Source organism: Salvelinus sp. IW2-2015, unplaced genomic scaffold (genome assembly GCF_002910315.2).
Source record: "Salvelinus sp. IW2-2015 unplaced genomic scaffold, ASM291031v2 Un_scaffold2717, whole genome shotgun sequence".
In the NCBI taxonomy this organism is placed as follows: domain Eukaryota; kingdom Metazoa; phylum Chordata; class Actinopteri; order Salmoniformes; family Salmonidae; genus Salvelinus; species Salvelinus sp. IW2-2015.
This window is the reverse complement of record NW_019944022.1, coordinates 104784-117087: the sequence shown is the minus strand read 5'-3', so window position 1 is coordinate 117087 and position 12304 is coordinate 104784. Positions and strand designations below refer to the sequence as shown.

At 44.0% G+C, this 12304-nt stretch overlaps 1 protein-coding gene and 1 long non-coding RNA gene across 2 annotated transcripts in view; one reads left to right on the top strand and one right to left on the bottom strand.

The window, feature by feature from the left end:
* LOC111969349 (transcriptional enhancer factor TEF-1) overlaps positions 1 to 12304 on the top strand; it is a 56339-nt gene that overhangs the window by 32130 nt on the left and 11905 nt on the right. Inside the window, 3 exon segments of the mRNA XM_024141756.2 lie at positions 10092 to 10111; positions 10113 to 10157; positions 12046 to 12108. Of these exon segments, the coding sequence (XP_023997524.1) occupies positions 10092 to 10111; positions 10113 to 10157; positions 12046 to 12108 (128 nt within the window).
* On the bottom strand, positions 11097 to 11619 carry LOC139025455 (uncharacterized). Its single transcript, XR_011477045.1, has 2 exons — positions 11201 to 11619; positions 11097 to 11165 (listed from the first exon to the last, which is right to left on the bottom strand). It is a non-coding gene; the product is annotated as an uncharacterized lncRNA (long non-coding RNA).

The following is a 12304-nucleotide window of genomic DNA, read 5'->3' as shown; positions in this document are numbered from 1 at the left end:
CACATCAGGGCCACAAAGTTGGGCTTTTCATTTACACATATTGGTCGCCGCTAACAGGTTTTTCTTTGTGTTCAGATGCCGGATTGATCCTGAGAGATTGAAAATATTGATTTAACCCTGTGAGGAGGCGGGTGGGGGTGCCTCCCTGCCTGCCAGCCAGCGTCATGTTCACACATCGGCCGCGCTCCGCTACAAGTTCCTCAGGGGACTCCTAATTACCGCCGCCCTTACAGATTAGTCCAGCAGCCAGTCCGACTGTAGCCTGACTCCCTGGTTGTTTATTTAATCCCTCCCTCCCTTCTTCTCTCTCTCCTCCTCCCCCACTACTCCTGAAAGACACACCCCGACCCAACGGCCAGGCCTGCCTCTGCAGTAATGTATGTGATGATATACTCATCACATACATGTGATCCTGGCTCCTAATTGATAGAGTGATTCAGACGAGTGCTGGCTGCGTTAATTGTTCCCCAGTGAGCGCATGTATTGCTCTGAGAGGGGGGAGTAGGCCTCAACCGCAGGCTCGCCTGAGCAGGACAGGCCAGGTAGAGAGGACATAGAGCCGGCAGGGCCACTGAGTGATGGGTGGCGCCCCTAACTCCTCGCCCCTGTCCGAAACACAGTCAACATTTAGCAGAGGTTAGCTGGTGTAATCCTCTCTGTGTCTCCATGAAGTCCCGGGTCAGTAACCTGTTGATATCTGATGTCCTGTTAGCTGGAGAAAAAATACCCCACCTTTAATCTCTCACGATTAACCTGACTCATTACCTCAACCACTCACTGGGCTTTTACCCCACTTTAAGGTCAGTTAAAGTGAAGTATTGATTTCTTTTTGGTGTTGGCAGAAATAAATAGATTTTTAAAGAGGTATTAATTACATACAAAGACATTATACGGAGAAATTAATTGATCCGCAGTCAGATTTCCAGCCACCGAATGAGACTTTTTATCCATTAATCAGGCCGGAAGACTAAACACAGTGCCTTTGAGTGTCTGTGAGCACCGACCTCCACTGGGTTGAATTATGGATGTGTATCAGGAGTCGCAAGAACTTGGCAAAAGCCAATTCAGCTGGCCACTTTCTGCGGGTGAAAACCACTGAATGCTTGTAGATCCTGGTTGCATACCATGCTGTTACTCACTGTGGAACAACAGTTATATCACACGACAATGATTAAGTAGTGGATATTGTTGGACGGCTCGACGACTGAATGAGAAACATTACTCAGGTTTGGGGTCTGCTGCTCTGTTTGTTCTTTGTTTGCTTAAGACCACAAATATAGCCTAGCCGTTCCATAGAAGAGCTCACCCTTTGTAGCCCTAATCATCAGAAGGAACTGCTTCTATTTTCTCAACCAATCAGCAAAGTCCTCACATTAGAAACCACAAATGAATAAACTGCAGAAATGGGATAGATGAATCACTTGAAATCAGTGTATCTAAGAGAAAATGTGATTATACTTCAATAAATATAAGATCTTATCTTCTCATAAGAACTTATATCATCTCATATCTTCTCATAGATAAATACATTTTAGACAGAAGTATTAAAAATATAGGTTTATGGTGGTTTTGCAACGTATTCGTCTGCAACAGATTACTAGCACATCGTTTTTAGAGAATTACTGTAAATGTATTTGAGTAATAGGTTTGAGTAATAGTAGGCCTGTTTCTAAAATGACAATCATGTCATTACATTTGAATGTTACTTTCTATCATTTCACATTGTATGCTAAAGGTTATGTAGGAGATTGGGAACATCATTATATCTGTCTTTGAAAGTGGACTGGATTTTGCCTTTTTGTTTGTGGAGCTCATTTTATACATAATTTTTAATATTAAACATGATATTATGTAAACATCATCTTAAAACATAATGTCTTCGTGTAAAACCATATGTGAGTTTAGTGAGTTATTCGAGGGCATTCCTGTTTTGTAAATGGGTGATATGAATCTCTGTGGTTTCTGTCTGCCCTACCGGCCTGTTTGAGAAGTCCTGAAGAGGGGACACATTACTTAATGACTTTTTAAACCAAATCCATTAGCTCTTCACATTTCTTCTTCAGTGTTACATAAGTGCCCTCGTGGATTGGGTTCATTTGTTCATTTTTCTGTTTCAAATGAGCACAGAATTGTTGTGGTCTGTGGCTGTATGAATGAGAAATACCCATGTTGAGTGTTGGGGCCGAGGTCAGAGCCGAAAGCAAACAGCCGCTGATGTTCTATTTCTTTCTCCCAGAGACATGAAGGAGCCTGCCCTACATTTACACAGGCACACAGCAGGCTCTACAAATCAAATAGTCAAATCATGGATTGTGGAATTTTGGGTGGAAGCTACAATGGATGTACAGACTGCAGATGACAAATCAGAATCCCTCAGTACGTTTCACTTAAAATAATTCTTAACAACATTCTTGAAAACGATTTGCACAACAAAAACGAACATATGGTCTTTATTAATCCTTGTTTCCTCTAACTCAGCAGCATGGCACCATGCGATGGATTATCAAAGCAAGCTGAGTGAGTAGGATGTAGAGGATGTGTATACGTGTGTTTGCGTGTGACCGTGCCCTCTCAGCAGGAGGCAGATGGACGCACACACAGACGACCTCTGGAAGATATCAAGGCTTAGATATATAAACGTTCAGTTTCTAAAAGCTAGGAGGGATGGGTGGGACGTGTGTGTGTGTCATCGTGGGGGGTGGGGTAAACTATTGTGACCCTAAAAATGTCCCGAGTGTGTGTGATCGTCGACATGCCGACTTTGGCCTTGAAGTCTTTCTTAGGGCCCCATGCTTTAAATACGGGGGGGGGGGGGTTAAGCCACCCTAATAAGTAGCTGGTTGGCTGGAGTCAAATGCTGGGATCAACAGACGTTATCCTCTTTCTAAATGGATTTCACTGGCATAAGGGGCTGAGCCCCCTCTCCCTCTGACCCTAATTATTACTGATGAGAGAGCAGAGATTTGAAGAAAAGGGGGAGGAGGAAGAGGGGAGGGAGTTTCTTTGAGCCACACCTTCATGGGGAAACACCTGCAGGATCTTAGCAACTTCAAAGCTTTATTTTTAGAAGCACTGGAATTGTTTCAGCTAGCCTCTCGCTCAAAGGACAGACCTATTGTTTTGTTCACCTTGGCAGCTCAGCAACAATTGTTTTTGTACAATTAACACCAATACAAACAACATACTTTTGCAGTGTGATAATGTTTAATGATTATACAACTGGGCTATTGTTACGTCATTTTTTWAAATTATTTTGTACATATTCAAATGTAGGTTACTTGAAACGGACAGCCAAACGTAGGACACCATTGTCTGTCACCTGTTCATTTTCCAGGCCACAAGTCTCCTTTATTGTTAGTGACAGGTTCTCCTCTTGGCAAGCGATGTTTCTCAGTGTGCCACTGTTCTTGTCAAGTTAAAGGCTCTKTGCCTCCTCTACCCACACCCTGACCCAGCCAGGGACCCTCCTGCTGAATGCCTCCAGATTGTTGGTTTAGTCTATTGTAATGCTAATGTCAGCCTGAGACCCCTGAGTCATCTATCAGGGATGACAAGGAAGTCAGGCCTATTGTCTGAACCTGCTACTCCATCCACATAGAGAGAGAGGCTGGCCTCTGGCCCAAACTGCATTTTGGGACAGGAAACCCAATGGAAAAGGATCAATGCCGCTCTTACTCTACCCAGACAGGAAAACTGTCTAGCCATTTACATTGACAAGCATTCATGTAATCAACACTTACATAGATGTCTGTGTCTGTAGAGGGAGGGTGGGAGATATATATATAGAGAGAGATATAGAGATAGAGATATATAGAGAGAGAGAAGGAAGCACTTTCTCTGGTTTGAGAAAGTCCCTTGTAGTGCTCCTTGACTTACAAATGAATGTTTTGAGACAGGAGAAGGTAATAGGTACTTTACCCAGTAGTTTCCTACAGCACGATGTTCTAAATATTGGGTTGAGATAATGACTGAGCAGTGCCCTAACATCTTACAGCGTGTTAAGCTTTCACAAGTCTAATTCAGATTAAGCCTGGGCGAAATCACATTGGTGGTTCATTTTGGCCTTTGACAGGTGACACTTGAGAAAATGACATTGTAATGAGGATAAATGATAGATATGTTTGGCGGGGCGGGGCGTGTGGGCGAGAGGTTGCCCCCTGTGCTGTTCAAGGCGTGTCCCGTTGTCCTACTAAGAGGAGAGAGTTAAAACCACATGAGTGAGCGCACCGCTGGCTGACATGGAGCCAGGCCCAGCACGGTCTCAACATCCATTGACATCATCGCCCACCGCAGGGCCAGATGTGACTGTGGTTGTGCCTGCATTAAACAAAAGTGCTGCTACAGGAAATGAGCGCCTTGAAAAGGAGGAAAAAAACCTTCAGCAAAGCGTTGTTATTACCACTCAAAGGACGTAACCAAGGCAGTTAAAACGTTTAATACACCATAACCTAAATTAGCCCAATGTTCATCATATGTGGGTGTATTGCTTTGGGGCCTTTTCAGATTTAATCATCTTTTCATTGATATGCCAGTGGAGATGCTTTGTTTACAATGGCCTCTGGGTGCATGATCAATGGCTAATGTATGCACATCAAGCTCACTAATTGACCAGCTCACCCTCTGGAGAAATGTATCTCATCACTGCCATGGCTGGGCTGAGTTCACGTTCTGAAGGGTCAGCATCATTTTTTAGCAAAATGAAGCTCTCATACCATATATATATTTAGTGGATATTATGGCCACATGACCCAGATCTATCTCATTCCCTTCTTCAGATGAGGCTCTAGCACTGATGTTTTTTAAAATCTATTTTATTTAACTAGGCAAGTTAGTTAAGAACAAATTCTTATTTACAGTGACGGCCTAGGAACAGTAGGTTAACTGCCTTGTTCAGGGGCAGAACAACAGATTTTTACCTTGTCAGCTCAGGGATTCGATCTAGCAACCTTTCGGTTACTGGCACAACGCTCTAATCACTAGGCTACCTGCCGCCCCCATGTTCTCCTGGCAGGTGACAAAAGTCAGGCCACAGCACCACCTGTCTTCCTCCGGTGTCACTCACCACTCATAAGTACTTTAGAATATGGGCTGAAGCAGAAGGACATGTGGCCTACACATGTGGTATGAACTAACTTCAACTCAAACGTCAATATACTGTCTCCTGCAAGATTCAGCTTCTCTCCTTTCCATAGAGCATCTAATGATGGAAGTTGTGTTAGCAGTGATTAGTTTAAATACAGAGACAGTAATGTGATGAGGACGGAAGAGGAGAGAGAGTCAAGACATATAAATGATGAGAAGGGCTTACCAAGAAAAACATCCAAAAGGACTCATTCAAGGTAGAAAGGAGTTGGAGCGCACAACAGAAAATGACACAGTGGGGATTTTTGAAACGTTGAGAAAGACTATGAATTTCAGAGGAAATTATTACTAAAGAGCGAGTTCAACTCTGAGTAATGCTAATGTTACTCAAAGTAGTGTGATGGAACATTGTCAGAATACGCACAGGGAAAGTGGAGGAGTTGTAAATAAGCTGGGAGTCTGTTATTTTTGGGGGGAAGCAGGCTCCAGCAGCACCAGAGGGGGTATGAGTGGGGTGGGGAGGGGTAGAGGCAGTGTGGGGGCTGGCGGTAGGGGGGTGTTGGATGGGGCTAGGAGCAAGCAGACACCAGCAAGCTGTGTGACCCCAGACAGTCGCAGGGGGGATAGAGCGGGGGGGGGGGGGGGGGGGATTTCCCAGCTAGGGCCAGTTAACCTCATTGACTACTGCAGTCTCACTGAAAAACATGGTCTTTCTTTTACAGTTTTTAATGGTGGTGAGACGTGTTATGTGCTACAATTAACTACATACCTTAGATGTTTCAAACCATGAAAGAAGTGGTGCTGCTGTATGAACCATGACAGCTAATAGGCCTAAGCAGCAGGTCATCATCACATGTTGAATTGAAACATTATCCTATTAAAAGTGTGTTTGGGCACCTTACGTGCGGCATAATGTTTTCCGGAGCATCGGCTCTGCGGAAACGGCTCCGAGACGCTTTTACCCCCAAGCCATTTAGAATGCTAAATAGCCATAAGACTGCTAAATATGTTTAAATGAATGGTTTACCCGGACTTTTCTGCACTGACCCTATCTTGCACTGACTCTATGCACACTCACAAGACTTTATATACACACTCACTCACACACACAGTACACTGAACTCTCACACAAATCCCACAAGCATTCACATACACCACACACACACACACACCACACACACACACACACACACACACACACACACACACACATACACACCACACACACACACCACACACACACAACCACACACACACGACAAATCTTTTACAGTCATCATGTGCTGCTGCTGCTACTCTGTTCTTTATTTTACTCTTATTATCTATCCTGATGCCTAGTCATTTTACCCTGCCTTCATGTACATATCTACCTCAAATACCTCATCTGGTACTGGTACTCCCTGTATATAGCTCCATTCTTGTGTATTTTATTCCTCTTGTGTTCCATTTTTTTTATGATTATTTTTTAACTCTGCATCGTTGGGAAGGGCTCGGCTCGTAAGCGAGTATTTCACGGTTAAGTCTACACCCGTTGTATTCAGCTCATGTGACAAATAAAATTTGATTTGATTTTTGATTGCAGGGGCAGAAAAAGTGCATTCCTGTGGTCAGGCTTGAGTGGACTGTGACTTTATTCTCTACTACTATTGTAACACACCCAGCAGGGCTAGGGACCAGGGTGAGGCTGTCCCAGGATCCTCCCAGGGAGGAAGGATGCTCAGGGCCAAATTAGATTTCTGTCTGAATGAAGAATCAGCTGCTGGGGGACAATCCCAGGAAGAGTGGACCGACTGGCTTTTTGTGGTGCTGTGGTTTGAGTGCCATTGATATGGCCCAGGACCTTCAGGGTCATTGAGAGTCAGAGGAGACCATTCTTACCGGGGGGGAGGAATCCACAGAGCATGCCTATCAGCATGACTCTACTCTGGGGGTCACACCATAAATATCTAATCCTTTTCCTGCTGCTTTGAGTGACAACAAGAACCCTCCTTCAAGAGTTAACTCCCTCAGTCAACCACCATCCCCTCGTCATGACTTTCCCCGTTTTTCTCCAGTGGGGAACAACTATCCACCCGTCAACCTGAGTGAAAATGAAATCACGTGTCCTTACGATGGTCCCAACTCCCAAAGATTGAGAGCTTCCCCTTCGGCAATTCCCTTCCAGCTCTCTGTAACTCAGGCGGATGCCCAGGGCATCATCGGTTACGATACAGGGTTACTTTTGCCCAGCAGGAAACCTCTGGAGGAGAGATGCAGAGAAGCCAGGCCAATGTAAAAGTCTGGTCTTGCGTTGGGAGAAGGTGTTAGCCAACATGTTGACAGACAGTGGAGTAGAACAGGCTGCTGCAGCGTCTTTAGGGGTAATAATTCATCCCAGTCGTATACCTCACTAAATAAGATGAACAGCTCATGTCAGCTCCGACTCTTACCTCCCACAGAGTTGAAATAAGCATGTGTGATGAAGCAGAGATGGGAGCCTTATGTTCATGTGGAGGAAAGGGTCTATGTTGATTCACAACAACTTTCAACTCCCAAATGCTATTGGTTCTCACTGTTCAGGGCATAAAAATCTGTTGATTCTTATTTGAATTGATTGTTCTCATTTGTATGAATGTAATTACTACTTTCACTTTAGTTAAGTCAAAACGTTCATGGCATCGAAAAGCTTGTTTGATCCAATGGCAATTGTTTCCAATTACGTTATGGGCTTTTAAAAGAAGAAATTAAAAACCCAAAGATTTACTTGAAACCAACTGTACTTGAAAAGTGTGAATGAAAAGTAAAGAGAGAGAGGGAGAAATAAAGTCATGTGGCACTGCTTAGGTTCCAGTGACATGAAAAGCCCTGACTTTAAAATGTTGAATTCTTTTTATTTATTTATTTTATTTATTTAACCTTTATTTAGCTAGGCAATTCAGTTAAGAACAAATTCTTATTTACAATGACGGCCTACCCCGGCCAAACCGGGAATTAGAACTCTCAACAGGGATAACTTCTCTACCGTGCGACTCCAGGCACTGCGCCACATCTCCCAGAGTAAAACACAAGTGTTGATTAGTTTATGGGAGACACAGTATTGCCCCTTAGAAACTTTTTGTGTAGGGGGAGGGCGGTTGAATAAAGTGGATTCAGAGTGCTGAATGTGGCCAGTTGCTGTTTTAGCAAATGTTGTTTTGCAGTGGAAACACAGGAAAGAAAGCGGGCTCGCCAAGACCCGCTGAGCAGTCTTTTTTCAGCCTGGTGAAGAAAAAAAGATTTAGCAGTAAGCATTTGTATGCTTTGATCTAGGAATCAGGCGTCTGCGTGAATGCCCTTATTGTCATGTTATGTGTACACAGTGTGTGAATTATTGAAAATAGCTCGGCCCCCAGGTTCATCTGGGAGAGATTACAGTGCAGGCACGCTGGGAGGCCCGGGCCGGGATTGAAATCTCCCAGATGCTGTTTATTTTTCCAGGGGAAGGAGACCAGATTCAGTCACCCTGGCCTTGTCTAAATGCTCCTTGTGAGGAGGCGAGACTTGGGTCATGACTCTCGCCACACCCCTCCTCCTGGTGCCTCGCCCACAACAATCCCCAGCCCCCGTCACGCAGCAGAGCAACACCTGTCTGGGTGTGCCAGACACATGGAGCAAGGTGTTGAGCTACACAACATGTGTTTACTTAACTTCTTCAGGTTTTTCAGTGCGTTGATTTAAATGTGCTATTTTGAAAAGGCACTGGTTAAATCTGCTACATCTTTCAAAAGACACTGAACATTTGAAATGCTTATATGTAGAGCCAGTAGTGAAACTAGGGGCTAATACATTTGATAAAATAGTGAAAGCAAAGATCTTGGCATCCAAACCCCTCTGGCATCCAAGAATAAGACTGGGAGAGACAGCCAGAGAGAGGGGGGTGAGATAGAGAGAGAGAGAGACTCCCTCTCCCTTGACAGGTGTTGTTAATGGCAGTAACTCAAGGGGCAATACCCAGACTGAACGTCCTTTCATCTGGCACACCTGAACAGAGCACGCTCCCTGGGTTCACAGCAGGTGGAGGCTTCTGCCTGGCTGCCTCGGTGTGACATTACACAAACAACAGGCAGCACATACAGCCCCAGCCCTACAACCCAGCCTGCCTGCCACCCACTCCACTACGCTTGTTCTATACTTCACTTAGTCCACCATCTCTCATGTGCAGCATCTGCATTAGTCGGTCCATCCACTGCCTTTCACAGGAAATGTTGTAGCTTTTCCATTTCTGAGAACACAGTCACTGCTTCGTAGCCATGTAACCGTTCGTTGTATATTGATGATGCTAAGTGAAATATCAAGACAAGCCTTTCATTGAGCTGGAGAAAAAAACCTGTTTGGTTGTTTAAAGGACGTGTTGCATTACATGGGAGGGAGAAGTAGGTCCATGGCATTGGTTGCCTTCAGCTGGACACATAATTAGAGTGGCTCCTTACCTATAATTTGGTATTAGTTTGGGGTGGCGGTATGTTATTACCAATATGAAAAGGCTAAGCAGGGGTCATGTGTGCATCGCTGCAGCAATTAGAGCGAGCTGAGGCAGAAGAATGTTTGGAGCTGCCATTAAATTGGAAATCACTACAAAGCCCATGCTTTAATTATCATTTAGTGAGAACAGCACTGCTTAATTAATATATTTCCATGTCCATTATTTACAGTAACAGTATGAAGTCTGGATCAGTTTCCTTTCATAGCGTGAGCCTTTGAAGGAAGGATTCAATTGATGAATTTGAAAGGCGTATGCTTGTTGTAAGGCTTTCGCATGCTAATGCAACATCCCCTTTTACATTTAAATGATGATTTTGTTTTGTTTGTTTTTCCGTGATGTATATAGTGAGATGTAAAAGTCTGATGATTATACAGTATGATGCATATGACTATTGTGTCCTTCATTTGTGGTCATTGTAAATTGAAAGGACACATGAAGTCCAGGATCTCAATGATGGCTTTATTTTGTGCTAACCTTTCTCACTCCTTGCTTTGTGCTTTTCTGGCAGGTCGGAATGAGCTGATAGCGGCGATACATCAAGCTTCGGACTGGGAAGACGAGGACGAGGAAGCAGGTTAAGAGGGGAGCGAAATGTTTGCATGGCATGTTAAAAAACTGAAGAAGGTCTCCACACCTGAATGTGCCTGCTGCCTGTGGTCTCTCTGCTGGAGAGAACACAGCGGCACACACACACAACACACACACACCACACACACACACACACACACACACACACCCACACACACAAAACCATTCACACACACACACACAGTTGCATGGAGCTTTGCTGCATGCTTGGTCTGATGGGAGGCTGTCTTACCAGACCCTGGATGTGTTTAGTCTTCTTACAGTTATCCTGCATGAGAGGATGCCTCTTCAAAAGCTTTCTCTCACACACACACCACACACACACACACACACACCACACACACACACACACACACACACACACACACATTACAGTAACGCAACTATAACACACTCGTTCCGTCTGGAAGAGTGTTATAAGATGGATACACTATTCAATATTTGTTGTGAAAAATGTATTTGGTGTTTTAAAATAATCACAACAGAAACTGGATTAGGACATAGATGATAGGACATTGATTAATAACAACATTATTTTTGTCTGTTATACGTTTCCAGTTGATGTAAGCAACAGACTGTAGATATAAATAGATGTTACCCATAAGCTCCCATAATATCAGTTGGTGGGAAGGTGTCTGGCCATGAGGTCCATCAGTCTGTTTGAGCAGGAAGTCATGCTTATGGCCACTGGCTCGTAAGTCCATGATAAACACCCCTGTGTCCAGACTGACACTATAGCTGGGTGGGAATTGATCAGCCAGCTAGAGAAAGTGTGCTACGTCTCTGTAATTCACTCTCTCAATGGGGAATCACACAAGATAGAAGGTTGTTTGCCTGCTGTAATATAATTTATGATACAACCAAAAAACACAAATATTTGATATTTAATTATTGAAGTGTTGAGATGTTAAGAAATCAGTCTCAATCAGAAATCATGGTAATTTATTTGAGTTCATTAACATAATTTGAAATATTATGATTACTTCCACATTCACTGTTCTAACTAAAGAGCCCTGTTCTGTATGAGACTAGAGAAAACAATATCAGGACGTAGGTTGATTAAAATAAGGAATGTCAGATTGAATTGTAATTGTAATCTTATTTTGGCGAGCTGGAACGGAGTACTTCCCCATCACCCTGCTCCCCCTATTAACAGACATGCTTTTAGGCGTTGATCATTCCCCGGTGAACTGCCTCAACAGCCACTTGTGAGTGATTGGCCTAATTAAGACCGAGAGGAGAGGAAGGAAATCCCCCTCAGACCAAGCGTTTGTCCCTCCCCCCGTCAGAAATACAGACTGACCACACATTATCTTACTATAGCCAACCACTTACATACTGAATATTTTATACAAAAGCATGACATATTTCCAAGTCTGTGTGAATGTTGAAAGCAGCATGGGCCTCTGAAACGACTTATCCGGCTCCCTTAAGAATACAAGACTGGCCGATTCTCATTCAGTACACAGTCGATCACATCTGCGCCCTGTTAATGTGTGCTAAAGAGGCCTGCATCCTTCTTAATCAGCTCACTTAAGTGACAACAACAGGCAACACAATGCTTTGTGGCTGTGAGCTRMGTGTGTGGCTTGGAGATGCTTCTATTATCCTATTGGGCAGCTCAAATCCCCCTGAAGTGTTCTCAACAAAGAGATGTGTAATCCTTTTTGTATTTTTGGTTTTCTTGTTTTTTCTCTCTTCTTTTGTTTAAAAAATGGAGGTGTCTAGTCACATACAGGTCTTAGCAAGAAAGAAAGTTCGAGAAATCTCAGCTGCCATCAAGGTACGTCTGGCTTTGCCCAGTTGCAGGGGGGCTTTTCATCGCCATGGTTACAGGCTGTTCCTTTGTTTTCCTCCCCTRCCCTACCCCGCAGGTGTCTAGTCACATTCAGGTTCTTGCCAGAAGGAAATCTCGTGAGTTTCATTCCAAGCTAAAGGTATGCGCTTTTCTGCTTTTGGGCTTGTGGTTGCTGTGCGTCGTCTTACTTCCTGTTTCCCGTGGTGACAGAGTGAATGCCTGACGCTCTGATTCCCGTAGCCTAGATCCCCTGCTTATGATTAGAATTCATAATATAACTCCCCCTCTCTCTGACACAACACACACATCCACCACACCCACACCACCACACACAG